This window comes from Aquarana catesbeiana, linkage group LG11, assembly GCF_042186555.1.
Source record: "Aquarana catesbeiana isolate 2022-GZ linkage group LG11, ASM4218655v1, whole genome shotgun sequence".
NCBI lineage: Eukaryota > Metazoa > Chordata > Amphibia > Anura > Ranidae > Aquarana > Aquarana catesbeiana.
The window spans coordinates 48,941,125-48,967,107 of record NC_133334.1 but is presented as its reverse complement, the minus strand read 5'-3'; the positions used below and the strand labels follow the sequence as shown (position 1 = coordinate 48,967,107).

At 45.2% G+C, this 25,983-nt stretch overlaps 1 protein-coding gene across 1 annotated transcript in view; it reads right to left on the bottom strand.

Annotated features, from left to right (window-relative positions):
• DGKZ (diacylglycerol kinase zeta) overlaps window positions 1-14,621 on the bottom strand; it is a 337,944-nt gene extending 323,323 nt beyond the window's left edge. The window contains exon 1 of the mRNA XM_073604284.1: window positions 14,320-14,621. Within this exon, the coding sequence (XP_073460385.1) occupies window positions 14,320-14,516 (197 nt within the window). The 5' untranslated portion in view covers window positions 14,517-14,621. The remainder of the gene's footprint in view (window positions 1-14,319) is intronic.
• Between the last annotated feature and the right edge of the window lie 11,362 nt (window positions 14,622-25,983).

The window sequence follows — 25,983 nt, the reverse complement described above, 5'->3', positions numbered from 1 at the left end:
CTGCCTCCTTGTCCACATCTATTCCTGCCATAGCCCCAAGATCAGCCATTGAGGAGTCAGCTGAGTTATTTGACCACAGCGTCAGCCACTTGCTCATTGATGATGCCCAGCCACTATTGGATTCAGATGTTGGTTCTGAGGTTGAAGATGACAGGAACATGAGCCTAGAGAGAGGGAGGTACACTGGTAGACAAATTGACATTCATGTTTCCCAAGCCGTAGCATATTGCCAAGTTGTCTCCAATGGTAATGATGAATATGGAGGTGATGATGATGATGATGAGGTCACTGATGTGACTTGGGTGCCAGATAGAGCAGAGGAGGAAACTGAAGGTGAGGCGGCACAACCCCAAGGAGGCCGACATCAAGAAATAGTAGAGAGCAGCCACCATATTCCATCACATTCTGCAGCTGTTATGTCCAGGCCCATTCCCCAAAGCTCAGCTGTCTGGGCCTTTTTCAGCACATCTGCAGCAGATCGCACTGTTGCTATCTGCAAACTGTGTCTCAGGCACATCAAGCATGGCAAAAACACCAACCATTTGGGTACCACATGCCTAACAAGGCATTTAACGTCCAACCACTCAGCCCTTTGGCAAGAGCACCTAAAAGCCACACAAAAGGGGCACAAATCTGTCCCTTCTCCTCCTCCTCATTACCCACTTCAGTCTGCCCCTGCTATACCGAGTCATTACCTCTCAGCAGCCTCCACTGACAGGGATGATGGTATAGCACAGGGTGTCCCAGGTCCTAGCAGCACATCTGCCAGCAGCACACCACCAGCTGTAGACTTTCTCTGCCCCATCTGCTGCAGCGTAAAAAAAATACAGTCCCTGCCACCCACATGCCCAGCATCTAAATGCAAGCTTGTCAAAGCTGTTGGCTCTCCAACTTCTGCCTTTCAGCCTGGTGGATTCTGCCCCCTTCCGTGAATTTGCACAATGTGCTGTACCACAATAGCAGGTTCCCAGTCACTACTACTTTTCACCTAAGGCCATTCAATCTCTCTACCATCACGTGGAAGGGAATGTTCTGGCATTGTTGGGCAAGGCAGTCAGCCGTAAAATCCACCGTACTGCTGACATGTGGTCCAGCAAGCATGGGCAGGGATGATATATTTCCTTCACAGCACACTGGGTAACCCTGCTTGCAACTCGAAAGGATGCAGGACAGGGCTTGGTGCTGCAGCTTGTTGTGCCCCCACGTCTCCATACAGCTGGTGGTGATGATGCCAGACCTGTGAGCTCTACCCCCTCCTCATCCTCCTCTGCCACCTCCATGCCATCCTCTGCAGAATTGTCCTATGAACATCAGGTACCCCCTAAACGTCAAAGGGCTATTCCCAGAGTCAGGCTAAAGGGTGCCATGCAGTGCTTCAGCTTCAGGAACTACACTGGAGCAGAGATTCTTGCAGCTCTGTAGTGACAGGCCCAGTGGTTCACACCATGCCAGCTGGAGCCAGGAATGGTGGTGTCCGATAATGGCTCAAACCTCCTGTCAGCCCTTAGACAGGGAAAGTTGACACATGTGCCATGCCTGGCACATGTCCTTAATTTGGTGCTGCAGCATTTCCTAAATACGTACCCAAGGGTGCAAGATGTACTAAAACAGGCAAGAAGAGTCTGTAGCCATTTCAAGTGGTCATACACAGCCAGTGCTCAGTTGGCTGAAATTCAGCGGGAATTCCACCTGCCTTTAAACCGCCTGATTTTTGACATGCCTACCAGGTGGAACTCAACTTTGGGAATGCTGCAGCAGCTATACATGCAGCAGAGGGCCGTCAATGAGTACCTGTGCCAGTATGGCACGATGACGAGCTCAGGCCACCTCGGCTTTTTTTCCCCACACCAATGACTGATCATTAAGGATGCATGTACTGTATTGTCACCATTTGAGGAGGGCACAAGGATGGTGAGCAGTGACAGTGCATGCATCAGTGACACAATCCCTGTTGTGTTTCTGCTGGAGCAGACTCTGCATGGCATTATGGACAGGGCACTGGAGGCAGAGCAGCAGGAGGAAGAGGAGGACTTCCTTTCCTCTCAAGGCCCACTTTATTCAGATACCATCATTCCTATGTCACAAAACACACAGGAGGAGAGGGGGAGGAGGATGAGGAGAAGGATTCTGGCACTTTCATAGGCTTTGAAGAAGATGAAGACAAATGCGTCAATCTGTAAGCGATGGCTTTCACACCCCAGGACCCTTGGGAGAAGTACGTGGCTGGGAGAAGGAAGTTCCAGATGCTGTCATCCTGAGTGACCCCAAGGAGTCTGCTTGTCAAGCCTCAGCAAATTTGAGGCGCATGGGCAACCTCATGCTTCAAAGCCTGCGAAAGGACCCAGGAATACGTGGCATAAATGAGAAGGATGATTACTGGTTGGCAACCCTCCTTGACCACCGTTATAAGGGGAAGATCTCAGAACTCATCCCGTCCCCACAGAGTGCAGAAGATAAAATCTCTTGAGGACACGTTAAAAAGGATTTTATTGAACGTTTTTCCTGACTCCAGTAGGTTACAGTGTGGTGGAAAACGTTGTTTTGAGTCTTCTGTTGGTCAAGAGAAGAGCGTTGAAGAAGGCGTGTGGGGCATTTCGGAATTTTTTTAGTCCTCGCTGCCCAGGGCTGTCAGCTTCCACATTCCATCGGCAGCATCTGCATCACATGGTGGATGATTACCTTGGGGCCAAAACAGAGATGGAGAGCTTTCCAGCTGACAATCTACTGACTTACTGGGTCATGAGAATAGACCACTGGCCAGAACTTGCCCAGTATGCTATTGAGTTGTTGGGCTGCCCTGCATCCAGCATGCTTTCAGAATGGGCATTCGTTAGTGAGGTTTCATTAGTGATCATCGAACGCATCTGTTCACAGACTCCGTGGACTGTTTGACTTTTATAAAAATGAATCAGTCCCGGATTACCAGCTATGAAGCCCCTGATGCTGATGTCACTGAGTAAGTCTTTTTGGGATGTGGAATCTCTGCAGGACTTCGAGGCTGCCTAGCTTTGAGGGTGTTCAATCATTTCATCTGGAAGAATGTTTTTGGTATAGGTTTCATGGGCACAATTAACACGCAAAGACCATTTTTTCTGCACTTGTTTGACAGGTGCATATCATTGCAATTATTTACAGCAAGGACAATTCTTGCTTTCATCAAGAGTACCTCTATAGGGTTACAGTGAGAAGGCAACAATGACACCCAAAGACCAATTTTTCGCACCTGTTTGACAGGTGCATATCATTGCAATGTTTTACAGCAAGGCCAATTCTTGATTTTATCAAGATTACCTCTATAGGGTTACGGTGGGAAGGCGCCACCGACACCCAAAGACCAACTTTTACATACCCGTTACTTCTATCCAAAGTCAAAGTGACACCAGAATGTATCCAAAAATCTCTAATCTTGTTCCCAGTGCACTACATTGTGGCCTCATCATTCATACTGGCTCACCAGCTGTTGCTGAGCAAAATAAAGGCAGCTTGCAGGGAAAATGTCATTTTTTTGGGCTTTATAAATGCAATTATTGCTGCAGCAGATTCTAGACATGGTACAGATCTGCCACTTTTTACAGGTAGACTAAGGGGACCCCCCAGGCACTATATTGGAAGGAATTGTTTATTTTTATGCTTTCACTTTAAAAATCAAAAAATCACTGCTCATTTAAAAATGACATTTTTTACAAGCTTTTTTTTATTGATACATGTCCCCCAGGGCAGGACCCAGACCCCATAACCATTGTATGCCCAATTACTTGCATATAAGCCTTCAAAATGGGCACTTTTGATTTTTGACGTACGGGTCTCATTGACTTTAATGGGATTCATTCTTCGGGTCCGAACTTTCACAGTGTTCGGAAGTTCTGGTGCAAACCGAACAGGGGTCTGTTCGGCCCATCCCTATTTATAAGCAGTATATAAGTTAGCTACCTTAGTAACAGAATATTGACAAGGCCTGTTTGTCTAGCTAACTTGCTTTATTCATTAAGGGCTTAGTCTCAGGGGACTACTGATTTCATTATCAATGATTCTCTAACCCTATAATTTTTCCATTACATCTTCATCCTCCTTGTTCTTACTATTCTCAGTTATTATTGTACTCTGTTATTATTGTAGCTTATCCTCCAGCAATTTTTTTTTTAACATAGTGTTCACATATTTAAATATTTGCTGCACCATATTCCCATTATTGTTAAGTGGAAGAAAAGCCTAATTATAACTTTTCTTAAAAATGGTCCCTCCCCCCTTCCTTCTACCTATTCTGGCTAATCTGTATGAAAAGAGTACTTACCTATTTTCACTCCGCTCGGTCTGGTCACATTATCCTGCAGCACTGTATAAGCGATCACTTGACCACAGCTGTGAATTCCAGGTGGCGTGATGCCACTCATAGGCTACAATGGCCCAGCGGTTATTGGCACTACCTCCTCTCCTCTGCAGCAGCCACTTACTGACACAGTGAAGCCAGAAATGCAGGATCATGTCATGGGACCGGAGTAGATTAAAAAAAGGTAAGTAAACATCTTTTTTTTTTGCAGGTTAGGTAGGAAGGCGATGGGGGGGATACATTTTTAAGAAAAGTGCAGCCCCGGTCCAGGGCACACTATGAACTACAGCTGCACAGACCAGGCTGTCACTGACAGTGTCACCCATGCTGCATATATTCTCTCTCTTCATGTCTGCCAGTGAGGAGAGGAGGGGAGAGAGAGAGAGAGACAAAACACTGAACATTTCCAGGACTGAGAGCCAGAGGAAAGCTCACCCACCACAAGGAACAGCAGAGGAAGATGTAATGTAATGCCATGCATCCTGGGAGAGGACAAAGCCTTCTGGGAAGAGAAAGGATTTGTGGGAGATGTACTTCCCAGAGAGACTGAGATTGTGATGTAGTTTTGTTCTTAAACTACAGATCCTAGCATTACCAGACCCCTGCAGAGGAGGAAAAAAAATGGAAGGACTGTTCTTAGGCTTGTGGCAGGCATTGGGAGGACAATGTAGAGCACACACTGTGCGACAGGCTGCTGATAGGATGATTTACTGCAGTGTTGGGGACACAGAAAGGCAGAGTTACTGACATCTTCTGGTCTCAAGGAACGCCACTGTCAAGTCTGGTGTCGTCACCTAGTCAAAGAGAGGACAACACAGAAGCTGGCATCACTGAGCCTTGGACAGAGAGCAGGTTCCATCACCACAAACTCGCTCATCCATGTCTTTATGGACCTTGCTTTTTGCACTGGTCCAAATCATTAGAGGGGTTGGAGGGGGGGTGATTATGGTTCGGGGTTGTTTTTCAGGGTTTGGGCTTGGCCCCTTAGTTCCAGTGAAGGGAACTCTTAAGGCGTCAGTATACCGAGACATTTTAGACAATTTCCCCCTCTCAACTTTGTGGGAAAGTTTAGGGGATGGCCCCTTCCTGTTCTGCGCACCAGTGCAAAAAGCAAGGTCCATAAAAACATGGATGAGCAAGTTTGGGGTGGAGGAACTTGACTGGCCTGGCCTGATAGAACACCTTTGGGATGAATTAGAGTTTAAGACTGCGAGCCAGGCCTTCTCATCCAACACCAGTGCCTGATACCACAAATGCGCTTCTGGAAGAATGGTCAAACATTCCCATAGACACACTCCTAAACCTTATGGACAGCCTTCCCAGAAGAGTTGAAGCTGTTATAGCTGCAAAGGGTGGGCCAACTCAATATTGAACCCTACGGAAGCCGGGTACAAATTTTCATCTGTTTTTTTTGTTGCATGCTAGACTCATATCGAAAGTGAAGGGGTTACTCAACACACAAAAACTCTTGTATGACAGAATTCAACTTTAGAAGTGATGTAACCTTTTGAATTGTTTTGTATGTGTTCTTTTGTTTCTGAGCATGCGTAGTCTTGCTCTTACGATCCTTTTCGGATGAAAACTGTACTGATTAAATGAACATCGAACGTTGTGTTCACATCTGACAAAAATTTTAGAGCCTGCACATCCAGTTTTTGTCATTCGAAAATTCGGAATTGGCTGTCGAAAGTGGCAGATCGTTCATCGGACAAAATTTTCTTTCCAATTTTCTTATCGTGTGTACGGGCATTAAGACTGGGATGCCATTAAAGTTTATGTGCGTGTAAAGGCAGGAATCCTAATACTTTTGGTAATATAGTGTGTATTAGCTGACCTTCGCACCTTCAGTATTGGTTACAAAATGTTCAAAACTTGATATTTAGAGAATGACAGATGGGCCTGATGTGATAAAGTCTGCTGTAGGTGAAACAGTTGGTTGCTATGGCAATCTGTCAGTATCCTTGATGTATTTTAAACCTGGGCTATAAAAATTACTATGGAAGTAAATTGGTTGATCTGGGCAACCACACATCTTCTCTCAACCATTGCTTTGTTCATGGAGGCTTTAGGAGCTGATAATGACAAAACCCTGTATTGTAGCTCCTAAAGACTCACCCACATGTGTGGTAGCCCCTGCTGCCCCTCTGTAAAGTGATCCACAGTGGATTGAATTTCAGAGCCGTTTGGCAGGTGGTGAGGAAGTGGTATGTCACCTCCTCGCCACCTGATTTGACTCCGTAAATTCCACACTACTGCACTGCAATCTCATGCATTGCAGTGGGGGATTGCAGTGTGGCCCTATAGACTTGCATGGGTTATGTACTGAATGCAGGGGCAGACTGACCATTCGGGCACTGCCAGAGGGCCCCATGCCACTAAGGGGCCCCATCATGGTTGCCAGCCTCAATAAAACCAGGGACAGTATGTACAATTCTGTGCTTTTTTAAAAATCCCAAGATTATAGCTGCCCCGCCTCTCCAGTACCTTTTCAGTGTGTGTATGTGTATTCTGTGTGTGTATACTGTGTGTGTGTATATTGTGTGTCTGTGTGTGTATACTGTATGTGTGTGTGTGTGTGTATACTGTGTGGCCCCATAATCTATTGCCTGGGGGCCCCATAATCTCCTATTGCCCGGGGGCCCCATAATCTTCTCCTATTGGATGGGGGCCCCATAATCTCCTATTGCCCGGGGGCCCCATGAGTTGTCAGTCCGCCCCTGACTAAATGTGACATGCTGTCTAGTTTTTCCAGCAGCATCATGGTGTTCTGGCCTGCATGTCTGTGTTCGTGTGCCAAACAGGATGGGGGGCAGTAAACTCATAGTTCAACTGCAGAGGTTTTACCATCCCCTGGTTGCATGTGTGAACAATACCCTAGTATTTCATTAGACCAAAGATAGCAATGGTTTTACAGCTTTTGAATATGATGTGAGGACACAGGAGGATACAGGAACATATGGCTATTAAAATATGTATGACATTTTGGAAGGTACTGTTGTTTGAAAACCGCATGGTTACAGATCTGATAAAAAAAAAATATTTGTCCACAATGTTTATTTGTCTCAGATTCAATTCCAGTTATTGTTTAAAAACGTTTTTGTCATTTTAGGACTGTACAAGACACCATCGGGGGAATTCAATAAAGCTATAACGGCACTCTTCTGGCAGCAGTTTCCATAGGAACCACCTGCGCCTAATTCAGGCAAGAATTACTGACATGTGCGGCAGATTCAGGTAGATCTTACTACCATCACTTTAAAAGAAATGTTGAGGTTTTTTTTTTGGAATCATACTTACCTAGGTGGATGCTGTTCTGGCCCCCGCTGGCTGTAAGGCTGAGAACCGAACGATCAAACACTGACAGTCACCGGCTTTCTGCTCTGCCCCCCGACCCCTCCCCCCCACGCTCACTGGATTGCTGGGCTGTGGAGGGGGTGGGTGCGGCTAGCTTGGACTCTCAGTGGCTTGCTAAGAGGCTGGACCGGGTGTCGGTCAAGGCATCTGGGTGGATCCTGACCATATGGCGAGGATCTTTCAAGAGCCTGGACCGGCTCTGTGACGTCAGCCTACAGCCCTACTTACATGGTGGTGAGTTCTGCACATTTCAGATACCCACCCAGCAGATCCAGGGTTGTCCAGTTAAGACCCTCTTCTATTCTGGCAATGCTCAGCCACCATGTTTTGGTGTGACGCCATCAAAAGGTTGCTGGCTATTCCAGGGTTCAGCTGGTTTGCCTTCCTAATGAGGCGCCGTTTGGCCCGCCACCTCCTCCTGAATGAAAGGCTTTGCCTCCTGGGATATGTGACTTGCATATCCCAGGAGGCAAAGGGAGGACAGTGCATGTAATTCGCCTAGGTGAATGACTAGCAAGCAGGGGCAGGGCCAGACACTTTACTAAAGAAAAAGAAACGTAAAAAGAAAGCTCTATTCATGTAGAGGACCAAAGGAGAGGTGGGGAGAAGGGATCTTTCATTTGAGGGTGAAGATCCACTTCAAGACCAGCACAGCTGGCATACAGAGGCCCCTGCACAAGGCTCTATCCATGGCCCCTATTTAGCTGTCGACTGGGAACTTCTCCAGCCAAAAGCTAAATGTAAACAAAGGGGCAGACTGGGATACTGGTGATGTCATTACCCAAATGGGGCCATGCCTGTATTTGGGAAATGACTGGTCACTGGGTGGGCAGAGCCTGATGAAGAACTGCTTTACTTTTGATTCACAGCAGTGAGTGAAATCAATTGCCACTATTGGACCAAAATACAGCTATGTATTCGCCCATTGCCATATGCTGTCAATCAAAGTAAAGTGGACTTAAAGAAGAACTAGTCTCTCAGTTCCCCATCAGGCTCTGCCCACCTCTAGTACAAAACTCTTCAGCCATGACATACTGTATGTGTCCCAGGCACAATGACCATGGGGGAGGGCAGATATGCTCCAAGGAAGGAGTGAGCAGAGACAGGTACACGAATTGGGTGTAAGCATCTATGAGACCCTTTATAAATACCCTTGGGTGTCGTCAGAATGTGTACAGTTAAGATGTCTATTAATAAAGCTTTCTCTCGTGCAGGCCCGGACTGGGACAAAAAAATAGGCCCGGCAATTTAGACTGAGCAGCCAATTTTCCAGCAACCGCCCGTTCAGCGGTCCTCTGCACTGTAATGGGGCACTGTGATATAAAGGGGACTGCACGGTAAAGGAAACTAATGATTACAGTCCCCCTTTACAGTGCAGTTCCCTTTTCATCACAGTGCCCCTACCAATCACAGCCCCCCATTACAGTGCCCCTTGCAGTCAAGCCCCCTCCTTTTTCTCTGTAATCACAGAGGCCCCTTTCACGCTCTGCCTCCCCTGCACAGTCCTACCTTTGGCAGGGCATTTTTTTATTCTTTGTGTTCTTTCTTTTTTATCCTTTATTTATTTTTTATTTCTCCTTTTTTTTCTTTTCTTTTCATTATTTTTTCTTTTTATATTTGTATTTTATTTTTATTTATTTTTTTACACTTTATTTATTTTTTTCTTACTTAGGTAATTTTTTCTTTACTTGTTTTTTTCAGTTTATTTTCCAACATTTTTCTCAGTTGCACCTTATCCTCTTAATTTGTCTCCTTTTCCCACTCATTTCTTCCTTTTTCCTATTCTCATTTCTCTATCTTTATCCTTTTTTATTTTTCACTTGTATTTTTTTCTTATTTTCCTCCTTTCTTATTTCTCCTTTGTCTCTTTTTTTCTGTTTCTTTTTTTTCTTTTTCTTTTCTCACCCTTTCTCCTTTTCTCTTTATATATCCCCCCTTTTTTTCTATCTCTTCCCTCCTTCCCCTCTTCTTCTACCTTCCTTATCTCTTTTTTGCCACCGTTTATCTTTTACACTTTTACACTTTTTCCTGTGTCCTCCATTACTCCTTGTTCTGCCTTTTCTCGTTTACCTTCTGTGCAGGGTTGCCAACTGCTAGTAAATTTACTGACAGTTTGTGAAAATCTGTGATTTTTTTACAACTGCTAGTAAATATCAGGGGCTGATAAGTTCATGCGGCGTTGACTTTTTAAGTGTAAATCAAGCAAATTACTTTGTTATAGGTATTGTCAGTGTTTCCATATCATGTTTATACTGTTCAAATATTCACTGTGTTAGTTTTTAATAGGAGTTCTGTAACTTCTCAGGGTGGCAGTAAAAAAATGTGCTCCGCCAGTAAATTTCCCATGTTTTGTCAGTAAAAAATGCTGCGGGAGGTTGGCAACCCTGCTTCTGTGTCTCATTTCCTTGTATGCACTCCCAATCTGATGGCTTCACTTCTCACGTTTACTATCTCCTTCACTCCCCTTGGTTTTTTGAATGGACGTAATCTGCCTAGGTGGGTGGGGTCTCCTGACGTCATACATTTCCAAGACATCAGCGGCCCCAGTCCTGGCAGCGTCCCCCGTTGCCTAGCTATCGCCGGCCGCGGACAGCGATTTCTGTTTTAATTGGATCCGACCTGCTGCCCAGGCTGTTCAGTGTACAGATCTCCGGCTCCTCCCACCCCTGCTGATAGATGACATCAACGGCAGGGCAGGAGAGCCTGGAGAGGAGACACAGGCATGGCCACATAGAGGGAGGTGAGCGACGACCGCGGCCTGTGTTAACCCTCTCCAGGCCGCGTTCGCCGCTTACCTCCCGCTCATCAACAGGCATCAGACGCCCAAGGTTGAGCCCGGCAGCCCCGGCTCACCGGGCAAATGCCTGGTGTGCCCTATGGCCAGTCCGGCCCTGCTCTAGTGCGATCCCTATGAAAATTAATTTTCTGCACACGTGTTTTGCAAGGGTTCCTCCAGAGTTTGCTAGGAGTTTCTTGAGCTGTGGCAGTTTTATCCCCCACGTACAATCGCCACCAATGTAAGGAGGTAATTTTCCACTGACATAATGTATAAGGGGTCACCTATTTACTGACCACCAGTGTAGGGCTTAAGTTTTCCAATAACCACCAGTATAAGAGGACACATGTGTGCAGGTTGGGAATGCATGTATAAATGTGATGGATCAGAGGTCTCAATGCTGAATTACCAAATAGGTAGAGTAGGCACCAGCCTATGAGCTCCTCGCCATTTAAGGGCCCCCGTGACAACAGATAAAAATAATATTGATTTGATCTTGAAATAAAATTACAATGAAGCTTTCCTAAGTTGTTTATAAAAGAGAGAAAAAAATGAATCAACTCAATGAAATGAAAACTTTACATTAAGGACTCTATGGAGAAAATTCTGTATTGATGTAATGTACCCAATAACAGTAGTAGATAAACCATAGATATCAGGATCACATTACAGTTTGTCTCTTAAAAGCTCATCTTCAGCTGTCAGTTTGTAGAAAATATTGGTGACACCTACGTTTGTATGATGGACAGTAGTGATGGTCGTCTCCATCTGGTGGCCAACATGCACACTACTTCAATGTTATCCTACTAGAGCACGGGCATGAGAAACCTCCAGAAACCTGCAAGGGGGGCCCCAATGTTTCGACTGCCTAGGGACCTCCATAGAGTTTAATCTGGCACTGGGTAGTCATGGAAAACAGAAGTTTGTCTAAATCTAGTCGCCCATAGATCTAATATAGGTCCAGAAAGCTTCATTTTTACTTGCTGTTCCTTATTTGATTATTATTATACAGGATTTATATATCGCCAACAGTTTACGTAGCGCTTTACAATGTAGAGGGGGACAGTACAGTTACAATACAGTTCAATACAGAAGGAAGAGGAGGGCCCTGCTCATGGAGCTTACAATCTAAAGGGATGGGGAAGTGGTACAAAAGGTAATAACTGCAGGGGATGATCTGATGGAGGTGACTCGGGTACAGTTCTTAGGTGGGGGTGGGGTAGGCTTCCCTGAATAAGTGAGTTTTCAGAGAGCGCTTAAAGGCTGACAGGGTAGGGGCTGGGGTAGGGAGTTCCAGAGGATAGGAGAGGCTCTGGAGAAGTCCTGGAGGCAAGCATGGGAGAAGGTGACAAAGGAGGTAGGGAGCAGGAGGTATTGGGAGGACCAGAGAAGATGATTTGGGCAATATCTGCAGATGAGGTTGGAGATGTAGCTGGGGGCGATGTTGTGGAGGGCTTTGTATGTTGTGGTTAGTATTTTGAATTTTTTACGGTGGGGTAGGGGAAGCCATTGAAGGGATTGGCAGAGAAGAGCAGCAGCTGCGGTTCGGTTAAGTGAGGTGTATGAGTCTAGCAGCATCATTCAGAATAGACTGAAGGGGGGATAGCCTGTGTAAAGGTAGGCCAGTGAGGAGAGAGTTGCAGTAGTCAAGGCGCAAAATAACCAAGGAGTGAATAAGTTGTTTTGTGGTGTCGTTAGTCAGGAAGGAGCAAATTCTGGAAATGTTGCAGAGGTTAGGGCTGCAAGATATAGCCAGTGATTGTATGTGGGGGCTGTAGGAGAGGTCAAAGTCTAGGAAGTACACCCAGCACCTTGGTGTGTGTGGAGGGACCTATGGTTGTGCCATTGATCTCAATGGTAGTCATGGGAAGGTTTTGGCAAGATTGAGTTTGAGGAAGTGGAGTGACATCACATCCATACTGACATGTCGCTCAGTAAATTTGCGATATGTAAGAAGATTGAGGGAGTGAGTTAAGGAGTGGAGAGATAAATCTGGGTGTCGTCAGCATAGAGGTGGTATTGGAAGCTTATCAACTGGCCCAGGGAAGAGGTATAGAGAGAATAGGAGGAGCCCAATTTGATTATTTAACTTACAGTATATGATCCTTCTAGTCGTCATTTTTTGAGGTGTTATGATTAGCCTGGCATAAGTTAATTTTGTCCTTACGGAGCAATCAGTAAAATCCCATTAACTTTAACATGTTAATGTAATATCAAAAGTGATTTCCATTCTTTATGAATCTGCTGCATTCATTAAAATAATAACTTATGATCCCGCCATGAAGTTCCTCATATAAGAACTTTCTGTTATAGGGTGACAACGCTCTGTCCCTGTCTGTCAATTGTGCTTCTGCGTTGTCACCTGTCACACGTGTTTCCGATGGAGACTACAAGTGGCCCTTTTAACACACATTATACAGACATGGTGTACTGGTGTCACCATCAGGAAACCCACCCTGGGAAATCCCATGCGGCCATTGCTGGAATGCAAATAGATATGAAGTAGCTTCCAATAGGCTGCAGGATATCAGCAGCACTGAAATGTAACAAAATATGGTAAAAAGATTAAAAAAAACAACTTTTCATTTAGAAAGAAATACCTATTCTTTAGGATACACTGGGCTTTAGCACACCAAATCTCATTCAGTTAGAGTTTTCAATTAATTTAATGTTTTTACGAGTAGATCACCCAATGTTTTCCCCAATCCCTTTCACCAGACTGTTAAAACCATTATTATCACAAGTTCTATAAGCCAGTATGACTTCAAAAGAGGTCAATAGCTTGTTTTTGCTTTACACATGAATAGCTAGGAACTGGACAAGTGAAAGAAAATCACATTGATTTGATCTTTATTTATATAGAAACTGTGAGTCACAAATACACAAGCTTTCTAACTAGTGAGATTTTTGCAACTTTTTTTTTTTTGTACAATCAAAACACAGAATCAAGGTCCAGTTATTGACACCTCATGTTTTTCTAACACAACAAGTCAATTTTTTCAACTTGTATTTCAAGTTTAATAATGTAGAGAATCCTGAATTATTTACAGAGCCAGACCCATCCCTCCATCATTTGGTTCCTGTACCCCTAGTAGACCTGACCCATAGATGTGCAAAAAGAGGGGAGCAGTAAAATGCAGTCACTGTGAACTACTACTAAGCAGGACACAGACCCTGCCTATGTAAGAAAAAAATATACTGTAGCTGCACTTATGTACACCATACATTGGGGGAACAGGCAGTACTCCTTTATTGGGCTTGAGCTCCATTGGTTTAGCAGGGGGGCCTGGGCCCAGTGTGGCTTTTGCAACCTCTTTAAGTTGCACTTTTGGTGCATTCTATGTAAAACCACCTGCAGTAAAGAAGAAGTTTTTCAGCAGCTGAGGAGAGATGGCTCCTTTACACCTTCGGTAAACACCGCCTGTACCAGTATAGGTGATGCTCCAGGGGGTTAACTTTAGCCAATGAGAGCCATGTCTACCTTTGAGCTGAAGCAGCACGGCACCCCTATATGGGTGAATAAAAAAAATGGGCTGCCCTAACGCACTCCCTCCCAGAGCAGCAGCCCTACTAAATGGCTGGGGCTAATGGCACTGGCTCCTGAGGAAGCCCCACCATGTCCACTCAGACAGGGGCCCCCTTAAGTAGGCTGTATTGGGCCCAATGATTCTAATGGTGGCCCTAAAGTACATATGTAAAAAAAAACAAAAAAAAAACAAAAAATGAGATATTAAGACATCTATTGCATTCATAAGATTGATGGCATCAGGCTAAACGTATTCGCATGTGCAAATGAAAAAGAAAGCATTCAATATACTTAATTTAATTGACTTAATGAACTAGAAGGTAAATGATTTCTCACCTGTATGACAGCTGCTTCTTCATATAAAGTGGAATCAGAATGTCTGCTGTTCCTTCAGAAGAGACTCTTGAAGTGTTAAACTGTGACATGGCAGAAGTACTGGCTCTCACCTCTTCCCCTTCAGATATACCATGCATGCTGGTTACTTGTCCATCCCCCGATCTACTGGGGTCCTGATCCTGCCATCTCTCCGCCATGCTGCCCTCTGTAGTCCCCCCCTGGAAACTCTGTCAAAGCCTGGCACTGTTCTGTGCAAAACGACAGCAAGTTCTATCAAGGAAACTGTGCTGTTGAAGGGAGAAGGAAGAGCAGAGAAGGAAAAGGTTGAGTAGAAAGCGTTTGATTTACGAAAGGAATAATTTATGCCTATGTTCACTTCCAAAGTCCAATCAAGTTCAGGAAAATAAAATCTATTTTCTTTTTCAAATTCTAATGAAGCTGATTGGGTGTTTGAAGTGAACACAGACAAGGATAACACTGATTCAGCCCCAAAGAGGAATAAAAGGGAAATAGGTTTTGGTAAGATGCACATCTAGAGTGAGAAGGGAGATAAAGAATGGGAAAGAGAAGGGGAGAGGAAAAGAGAAAGAGGAAGAGAGATAGAGAGAGGGAAAGAAGATGAGAAAAGGAAATATGAGAGAGGGAGGGAGAAGGATGAGCAAAAGGGAAAAAAGAAAGAAACAAAGAAGCAACAGCAGCAAGAAAAGGAGACTTGGATTCTGATCAGCTGAGATGAAAGCAGGTATGGCTGTATAAATGGCTAAATGTACAAAGTCCAAAGGTGCACAGAGACATACCGGAGGCAGGAGAGGTAGAGGGAAAAGCGGAGACGAGGGAGAGAGAGAGAGGGGGTGGAGTTCAAAGCTGGGATGAGGAAAGAGGGATATGGATGGAAAGATACCCAGGAGACCACGCTGCAGATCTAGGAGTGGGTAAAAGTATGAGGGATATGGATTGAAGGATACCCTTGAGACCAAACTGCAGATCTAAAAGAGGGTAAAAGTAATACAGATACAGATGGAAGCATACCTAGGAGACTACACTACAAATCCAGAAAAGAGTAAAAGTAATGGGGATACAGATAGAAGGATACCCAGGAAACCAGGCTGCGGATCGAGAAGAGGTAAAAATAAAAGGGATGTTGATGGAAGGATATTCAGGAGACCACACTTCACATCTAGAAGAGGGTACAAGTAAGAGGGATATGGATGGAAGGATACCCAGGAAACTAAGCAGTGGATCTAGAAAAAGGGTAAAAGTAAGATACAGATGCAAGGATACACAGGAGACCACACTTTGCATCAAGAAGAGGGTAAAAGTAAGATGATATGGATGGAAGGATACCCAGGAAATTAAGCTGTGGATCTAGAAAGGGGTAAAAGTAAGATACAGATACAAGGATACACAGGAGACCACGCTTTGCATCAAGAAGAGGGTAAAAGTAAGATGATATGGATGGAAGGATACCCAGAAGATCAAGCTGCAGATCTGGAAGAGGTTAAGGTAAGAGGAATACAGATGAAAGGATGTTCAAGAGACTACACTTCACATCTAGAAGAGGGTAAAAGTAAGAGGGATATGGATGGAAGGATACACAGGAGACCACCTACTGGATATAGAAGAGGGTAAAAGTAAGACGGATATGGATGGAAGGATACCCAGGAGCAACACTGCAGATCCAGAAGAGAGTAAAAGTAAGAGGAATACAGATGAAAGGATGTTCAAGAGACCACACTTCACATCTAGAAAAGGGTAAACGTAAGAGGGATATGGATGGATGGATACACACGAGACCACCTACTGGATATAGAAGAGGGTAAAAGTAAGACGGATACAGATGGAAAGATACCCAGAAGACAACACTGCAGATCCAGAAGAGAGTAAAAGTAAGAGGAAAACAGATAGGATACCCAGAAGACCAGGCTGCGGATCAAGAAGAGGGTAAAAATAAAGGGCTATGGGTGGAAGGATACTCGGGACACCAAACTTCACATCTAGAGAGGTAGAAAAGTAAGAGGGATATGAATTGAAGGATACTCAGGAGACCACACTTCGCATCTAGAAGAAGGTAAAAGTAAGAGGGATATGGATGGAATGATACCCAGAAGACCAAGCTGCAGATCTAGAAGAGGGTAAATGTAAGAGGGATACAGATGAAAGGATACTCAGGAGACCACACTTCACATCTAGAAGAGGAAAAAGTAAGAGGGATATGGATGGAGGAATACCCAGGAGACCAAGCTCTGGATCTAGAAGAGGCTAAAAAAAAGAGGGATACAGAAGGAAGGCTACACAAGGGACCACCTACTGGATCTAGAAGAGGCTAAAAGTAAGAGTGAAGCTGATGGAAGGATACCCAGAAGACCACACTGTGGATCTAGAACAGGGTTAAAGTAAGAGTGATACGGATAGAAGAATACCCAGGAGACCACACTGTGTATCTAGAAGAGGGTAAAAGTAAGAGGGATACAGAGGAAAGGATACCCACGAGACCGAGCATTGGATCTAGTAGGGGTAAAAAGAGGGGTACAGATGAAAGGATGCCCAAGAGACATCGTTCTGGATCTGGAAGAGGGAAAAAGTACAGAGTGAGAGGATGGCAGCTGTAAGATGGCAGAGAGAGGCACAAGTTAAGACTGGGACTCTGTAAGTTCACAGCGAGAGATGTGGTGGAGATGAATGGGTGTATGACAGCTGGAGTGAATTGAAAGGACAGCGTGCAAGACAGAAAGGAAATGTGTGAGAATGGAGGATGAGAGGGCCAGGCTGTGACAGAGCAGTGATCGAACCAGACTGTGACAGGGCGCCTTGCGAAGGAGGAGGAGACCCACTAATATAATAATATTCATCGTGTCACCTTAGAGACACTAATTAACCCTGCACAGCTATTCAACAGCAAAAGCGAAGGAGGAAGAAAAGGGCAAGACACATCACTAGCTCCTGTGTTTTAGGCCACTTCAGAGCACTCACATACAATGACACAGTATGTAACACATCACATTGAGACTTGGTTATTGTACATTAAATGAGTTAAAAGGTCAATTCAACCATAAGTGTCATCGCAGCTTTCAGTAGATACTGGCAGGCTAAATCACCAAATACAATGACACCCATCATTGACTGTGGTCCTGAGATCACTGCATGTAGGTTTCTAGGTTGGCCTGCCCCCCCTTTGATGACTGAGAAGGGACCCTGTATCCTCTTGTTGTTTTTTTTGCAGAATGCAGCAGGGGGCAGTATGGAGCCAAGGGGGGAAATGCATCTTGTTGCTGGAGCCTCTGAGAGATATTAGAAGCCAGTGGATGATTTAGCCCACCCACTAAAAATATATGGTTAGGATGGCTTTTTAAATTGATGCCTGAAAGGTCATAAGAATATGGATGGGTTTCCGGAATAAACACTTTATATATAGAGAGAATTTATATATAGAGAGTTTGCATGACAGATTGAGTATAGAGTGTGCCGTGATTGACCACAGAAAATATGCTCTGGGATGGAGCATTATTAGATATAGGTATTGCAAGCAGAGTTTTGTATGTTGGATCAAGGAAATAGTTTATCAAAAATCAGTGAAAAAGCAATGAATCAGGAACAGAGGGCTGTGTGATGGATGTGGACAGAAGGTTGTGTAATGGATCAGAGATAGAAGGTTGTGTGATGGATTGGAGACAAAGGGCTGTGTGATGGATCAGGGACAGCAGGTTGTATGATGTATCGGGGGCAGAGGACTGTGCGATGGATCAGGGACAGCAGGTTGTGTGATGGATCAGGGACAGCAGGTTGTATGATGGATCGGGGGCAGAGGACTGTGCGATGGATCAGGGACAGCAGGTTGTGTGATGGATCAGGGACAGAGGGCTGTGTGATGAATCAGGGACAGAGGACTGTGTGATGGTTCAGGGTCAGAATATTGTGTGATTAGTAGGGGGACAGAGGGCTGTGTGATGGACCAGGGACAGAGGACTGTGTGATGGATCAGGGACGGAGGACTGTGTGATGGATCAGGGACAGAGGACTGTGTGATCAATCAGGGACAGAGGACTGTGTGATGGATCAGGGACGGAGGACTGTGTGATGGATCAGGGACGGAGGACTGTATGATGGATCAGGGACGGAGGACTGTGTGATGGATCAGGGACGGAGGACTGTGTGATGGATCAGGGACAGAGGACTGTGTGATGGATCAGGGACGGAGGACTGTGTGATGGATCAGGGACGGAGGACTGTGTGATGGATCAGGGACAGAGGACTGTGTGATGGATCAGGGATGGAGGACTGTGTGATGGATCAGGGACAGAGGACTGTGTGATGGATCAGGGACGGAGGACTGTGTGATGGATCAGGGATGGAGGACTGTGTGATGGATCAGGGACGGAGGACTGTGTGATGGATCAGGGACAGAGGACTGTGTGATGGATCAGGGACAGAGGACTGTGTGATGGATCAGGAACAGAGGACTGTGTGATGGATCAGGGACAGCAGGTTGTGTGATGGATCGGGGACAGAGGACTGTGTGATGGATCGGGGACAGAGGACTGTGTGATGGATCAGGGTCAGAATATTGTGTGATTAGTAGGGGACAGAGGGCTGTGTGATGGACCAGGGACAGAGGACTGTGTGATGGATCAGGGACGGAGGACTGTGTGATGGATCAGGGACGGAGGACTGTGTGATGGATCAGGGACGGAGGACTGTGTGATGGATCAGGGACGGAGGACTGTGTGATGGATCAGGGACGGAGGACTGTGTGATGGATCAGGGACAGAGGACTGTGTGATGGATCAGGGACAGAGGACTGTGTGATGGATCAGGGACAGAGGACTGTGTGATGGATCAGGGACAGAGGACTGTGTGATGGATCAGGGACAGCAGGTTGTGTGATGGATCGGGGACAGAGGACTGTGTGATGGATCGGGGACAGAGGACTGTGTGATGGATCAGGGTCAGAATATTGTGTGATTAGTAGGGGACAGAGGGCTGTGTGATGGACCAGGGACGGAGGACTGTGTGATGGATCAGGGACGGAGGACTGTGTGATGGATCAGGGACGGAGGACTGTGTGATGGATCAAGGACAGATGACTTTGTGATGGATCAGGGACAGAGGACTGTGTGATGGATCGGGGACAGAGGACTGTGTGATGGATCAGGGACGGAGGACTGTGTGATGGATCAGGGACGGAGGACTGTGTGATCAATCAGGGACAGAGGACTGTGTGATGGATCGGGGACAGAGGACTGTGTGATGGATCAGGGACAGATGACTTTGTGATGGATCGGGGACAGAGGACTGTGTGATGGATCGGGGACAGAGGACTGTGTGATGGATCGGGGACAGAGGACTGTGTGATGGATCGGGCACAGAGGACTGTGTGATGGATCGGGGACAGAGGACTGTGTGAGGGATCAGGGACAGAGGACTGTGTGATAGATCAAGGACAGATGACTTTGTGATGGATCGGGGACAGAGGACTGTGTGATGGATCAGGGACGGAGGACTGTGTGATGGATCGGGGACGGAGGACTGTGTGATGGATCGGGGACAGAGGACTGTGTGATGGATCGGGGACAGAGGACTGTGTGATGGATCGGGGACAGAGGACTGTATGATGGATCGGGGACAGAGGACTGTGTGATGGAACGGGGACAGAGGACTGTGTGATGGATCGGGGACAGAGGACTGTGTGATAGATCAAGGACAGATGACTTTGTGATGGATCGGGGACAGAGGACTGTGTGATGGATCGGGGACAGAGGACTGTGTGATGGATCAGGGGCAGAAGATTGTGTGATTAGTAGGGGACAGAGGGCTGTGTGATTGATTGGGGACAGCGGGTTGTGTGATCCATCTGAGACAGAAGACTGTGTGATGAATGAGGGACAGAAGGCTGTGTGATGAATGAGGGACAGAAGGCTGTGTGATAGATCGGGGACAGATGGCTGTGTGATGGATCAAGAACAGATGGCTGTGTGATAGATCGGGGACAGATCTATCACACAGCTTGTGTCAATGTCATTAGTTTAACATCAATTTGAGATACTTCTGAGATTGTTCAGAATTCACTGACAGATGCATTTGACCAGCAGTTGACTTCCTTCTGACCTGCATTTGACCTGCTTCAAGTAGGTTTCCCATTCCCATAGACTTGAATGAGAATGCAAATCCAGCTAGAAAGAAACAAGACCCAGAGTGATATGTGAAGGATGAGGGATAGAATGATGTGCAAAGATAGACCAAGGGCAGTGTGCTGTATAAGTGAATGATTAAATACTTTACTGTATGATGGGACCAATAATAGAGTGCAGTGTGTTGAACCAGGGACAGAGTGCAAGTGATTTGATAAAGTGATGCATGATAGATAGGTTACTTTGAGATGGGAGATAGAAAGATTGCCATAAAAGTGGTTGGTAAAATACAATATAATGAATGAGGCATAAAATACTGTGTGATGAATGAGGATCAGAGTGCAGTATAATTGATTAAGTGAACAAAAATGGATGAAGGATAGAGTGCTATGTGCTGGAACAGGGACAGAGGGCTGTGTGCTGGATCATGGGCAGAGTGCAGTGTGATGTATCATGGGCAGAGTGCAGTGTGATGGATCAGGGGCAGAGTGCAGTGTGATGTATCATGGGCAGAGTGTAGTGTGATGGATCAGGGGCAGAGAGCTGTGTGATGGATCAGGGGCAGAGTGCAGTGTGATGGATCAGGGGCAGAGAGCTGTGTGATGGATCAGGGGCAGAGTGTAGTGTGATAGATCAGGGGCAGAGTGCTGTGTGATGGATCAGGGGCAGAGTGTAGTGTGATGGATCAGGGGCAGAGTGTAGTGTGATGTATCAGGGGCAGAGTGCAGTGTGATGGATCAGGAGCAGAGTGCAGTGTGATGTATGATGGATCAGGGGCAGAGTGCTGTGTGCTGTATGATGGATCAGGGGCAGAGTTCTGTGTGATGGATCAGGGACAGAGTGCTGTGTGATGGATCAGGGGCAGAGTGCTGTGTGATCTATCAGGGGCAGAGTGCAGTGTGATGTATCAGGGGCAGAGTGCAGTGTGATGGATCAGGGGCAGAGTGCAGTGTGATGTATGATGGATCAGGGGCAGAGTGCAGTGTGATGTATGATGGATCAGGGGCAGAGTGCAGTGTGATGGATCAGGGGCAGAGTGCAGTGTGATGTATCAGGGGCAGAGTGCAGTGTGATGTATCAGGGGCAGAGTGCAGTGTGATGTATCAGGGGCAGAGTGCAGTGTGATGTATCAGGGGCAGAGTGCAGTGTGATGTATCAAGGGCAGAGTGCAGTGTGATGTATCAGGGGCAGAGTGCTGTGTGATGTATCAGGGGCAGAGTGCAGTGTGATGGATCAGAGGCAGAGTGCTGTGTGATGTATCAGGGGCAGAGTGCTGTATCAGGGGCAGAGTGCAGTGTGATGTATCAGGGGCAGAGTGCAGTGTGATGTATCAGGGGCAGAGTGCTGTGTGATGTATCAGGGGCAGAGTGCTGTATCAGGGGCAGAGTGCAGTGTGATGTATCAGGGGCAGAGTGCAGTGTGATGGATCAGGGGCAGAGTGCTGTGAGATGGATCAGGGGCAGAGTGCTGTGTGATGTATCAGGGGCAGAGTGCTGTGTGATGTATCAGGGACAGAGGACTGTGTGATGGATCAAGGACAGATGACTTTGTGATGGATCGGGGACAGAGGACTGTGTGGTGGATCAGGGGCAGAAGATTGTGTGATTAGTAGGGGACAGAGGGCTGTGTGATGTATCAGGGGCAGAGTGCAGTGTGATGTATCAGGGGCAGAGTGCTGTGTGATGGATCAGGGGCAAAGTGCAGTGTGATGGATCAGGGGCAGAGTGCTGTGTGATGGATCAGGGGCAGAGTGCTGTGTGATGGATCAGGAGCAGAATGCTGTGTGATGGATCAGGGGCAGAGTGCTGTGTGATGGATAAGGGGCAGAGTGCTGTGTGATGTATCAGGGGCAGAGTGCTGTGTGATGTATCAGGGGCAGAGTGCTGTGTGATGGATCAGGGGCAAAGTGCATGATGAATTGCTGTGGGAAAAATAAATAAGTGAGTGCAATTTGATACACTGTGAAGTGATTTTTTGGTATTTGGATTAGAAGTAGAGACAGGTGTTATTGATCAGTTACATTGTTCTATGTACTGGATCAATAACTTGAAAGATACATCGCCAACAAGGTGCTCTCTGATGGATCACAAAGAGACCGCTGTGCAAACAGCATATTTTTTTTTCTTTATGTGAAAATAGAAGCTTTGTAAGATGATTTCATTTGAATAGACTAGCCAAAGACAATGTGCTGCTGCACAGTTGCTAAACCACATAAATCAAATTGGTTATAGTCTCTAGAGTCTAGATAGATCTTCATTGCCCACAATACACCTGACATGTCCCCATAGTGTAGATTTCATTTTAAGGTGATAGTTGATTTGTAATCTAAGATGATGTAGTAATGTCAGTGCTGTAAATTACAGATATCAGTGTATTGGTGATCTCAGTTATAGAGGATGTGGGCTCCAGGTTATAGAGGGCCCTATTGCTCTGTAGTAAGCGGCCCTTGCACAACGCACACCGAGGCTCCTAGCATGAAGCTTGGTGGATGCTGGGCGACACTGGCTGCTGCAGCCACTGATGCGATGCTTGATCTCATTAGGTGAATGTGATCTGTCAGCGGCAGGAAGGATGATTTTGAATTACTGGAGTCACTGCTCAATGACTTTTCCACGTCTGGGAACATCTGCAGCTGACTTATTAACTCTTCTGTATCCTAGAGAAGTCAGGTCTTACTCAGAGCCATCCCCTCACCCTCTCCATCACAGGGCTTATTTAAAGCAATATTAACCTCAAAATCAAATCTTTTGAATATTGCAGTTTACCAACCCTAAAATATACTGGGTGCATTCATTTTCTTTTTTTTAGGCTTTTTTTTTTTAATTCTCACCTGGTGATCCAACCAGTGACACACTTCCATTCTTAGTGTGTCTCCATTCCTCTGGAGGAGCAATGGAGTCACCCTTCAACGGCAGCATTGTCAATCTGGGCAGAGGGCTGTGATAGATGCACTATCAAATTTAGATGGACTTGATTTACAAATTGAAGCTGAACTCCAGCTAACGCTTTTTAAACAGTTACAGCAACAGATTTTTTTTAATCCATTTGAGGTAAAGGTTTTACATGAATGAATAAAAGCTGACCATTGTAAGCACCCCTCTCAGAGTTAAACTCCAAATGCCACTTTTGCTGGACAGCTTGGTATGTTGAAGGAAGTTTAAAAAAATAATAGCCTTACTGACCAGAAAAAAAAGTCTTATAAAAGAAAAACGAATGTAGCCACCACGTCTAAAAACAGATTAGATGCAATATACAGTAACTCATTTCTGGAGGGTTTAATACTTCTTTAATAAGGCAATAAACCAACTGCAGAAAGTAGTAACCAACAGCAAAGTAAACTTGTCAAAAAAAAACAAAACAGGCTGTCTTTGCTGACTTACTTCTGAAAATGCAAGCTGCCTGGCTAGCTTTGGCTTTAAAACCTTCCGAGTCACTGACCCGGAACAAGCCTGCAGATCAGGAAAATTAGAGTGATGTTTGAACATGCAATCTGAATATCTGTTCAGCGGTCAGTATTTATTCAGATTGCAGTGACTCGGAACACTAATGCCCCGTACACACGGTCGGATTTTCCGACGGAAAACGTGTGATAGGACCTTGTTGTCGGAAATTTTCCATCGGATTTTCCGACACACAAAGTTTGAGAGCAGGCTATAAAATTTTCCGACAACAAAATCCGTTGTCGGAAATTCCGATCGCGTGTACACAAATCCGATGGACAAAGTGCCACGCATGCTCAGAATAAATAAAGAGATGAAAGCTATTGGCCACTGCCCCGTTTATAGTCCTGACGTACGTGTTTTACGTCACCGCGTTTAGAACGATCGGATTTTCCGACAACTTTGTGTGACCGTGTGTATGCAAGACAAGTTTGAGCCAACATCCGTCGGGAAAAATCCTAGGATTTTGTTGTCGGAATGCCCGAACAAAGTCCGACCGTGTGTACGGGGCATAAAACTATTAACATGGCATGGCAGCCAAGAAACTAACATTTTCAGATAGAAAGGACATCCATGGTGACAGCCATACTCCCTTAGGTTTTCTTTAAGAGGCCCCGAATGGGCAAAGTGACATAGTCACTTTAAATCCCACCATCCACCCACTTATACTTATCATCACAATGCTCCCTAGATGCTCCATTCCTCTGTCATAGCCAAATACGCAGTGTAAGCTCAGTGTTGGAGCTTACACAGGTTGATGATGTTGCCTCCTCCATCAAGTGACAATCTGTGGACCCAGTGACTGTCTGCTTACACAACAGAATTAGGGCCAGATTTAGACCCAAGGGGACCCGGGGCACTTTGGGTTCAGGGGGTCCCTCATACACAGAGTTGGTTTACATTCTCAATGACCGACAAATTTTTATCCAGTTCCCGCCCAGACAATAGCAGATTGATGACGCTGTATTGCCCTGGTGACAGTATGTTAAAAAAAATAAAAAATAGTGAAAATTTTTTTCTTCTGATTTTTAAATTTTCCATAAAACTTCAAAAAACCCGCCATGCCTCTTACTAAATACCTTGGACTGTCTACTTTCCAAAAAGGGGTCATTTGGGGGGTGTTTCTACTGTTCTGGCATTTTGGGGCCTCAAGAAATGATAGGTCGCCAGTACAGCAGGATTGATCAATTTTTGGATATATACTAAACAGTTTGTGGAGGCTATAACTTTCCTACAGACTAAATAATATACACCGATACACTGATTTGGGTTATTTTGACCATAGCAATGTAGCAGAATACATTTTGACCTAAATTGACCTAAACGAAGAACAGTTGTTTATTTTCAAAACGAAGAAAAATTTTTTTTTTTTTTTTTTAAATTTCCAGTCCTTTTTAGTTTATTTGGTATTAAAAAAAAAAAAAAAAACGGTGGTGATTAAATACCACCAAAAAAAAGCTCTATTTGTGTGAACAAAATTTAAAAAATATTTTGTTTGGCTACAGTGGTGCATGACCGCGCAATTGTCCTTCAAAGTGCAACAGCACTGAAAATTGGACTGGGCAGGTAGGGAGTAAAAGTGCCTGGTATTGAAAAGGTTACAATACATGACACAACGTCATTCCGAGGTCACATGTGCACTCACACACACACAGGCAGTCATAGCATTGGATGTGTAGTTCAAATGATCTGCCAAAATTTGTTTTTAAATATGATACAATATACCAGTCCAGAGTAAAAACTTTTACAGATGATGGCAAGCAAACTATTACTTCCCAAGATACAATTAGAAAAAGAAAGTAATTTGTTATTATATATTTTATATTATTGTATTATTGTTTGTTTTTTTATTATTTTATGTAATTTTTTTTATATTGTTTTATATTATTTTTGTATAGAGGGGGCCCCTTTCTGGCAGGGGGTCCAGGGCAGTTGTCCCTTTGCCCCCTATAAATCCAGCACTGACCGGCACAACTACAGTTGCAGTGCTGCGGTGGAGGAAGTGGGGGATGAGTAAAAGAGTAGTAGGCTTCAAAGGGAAACTGTTGCTAAAATGTGTCAATAAAAGAATTCCCTACAAAAAAAGTAAATATTCACCC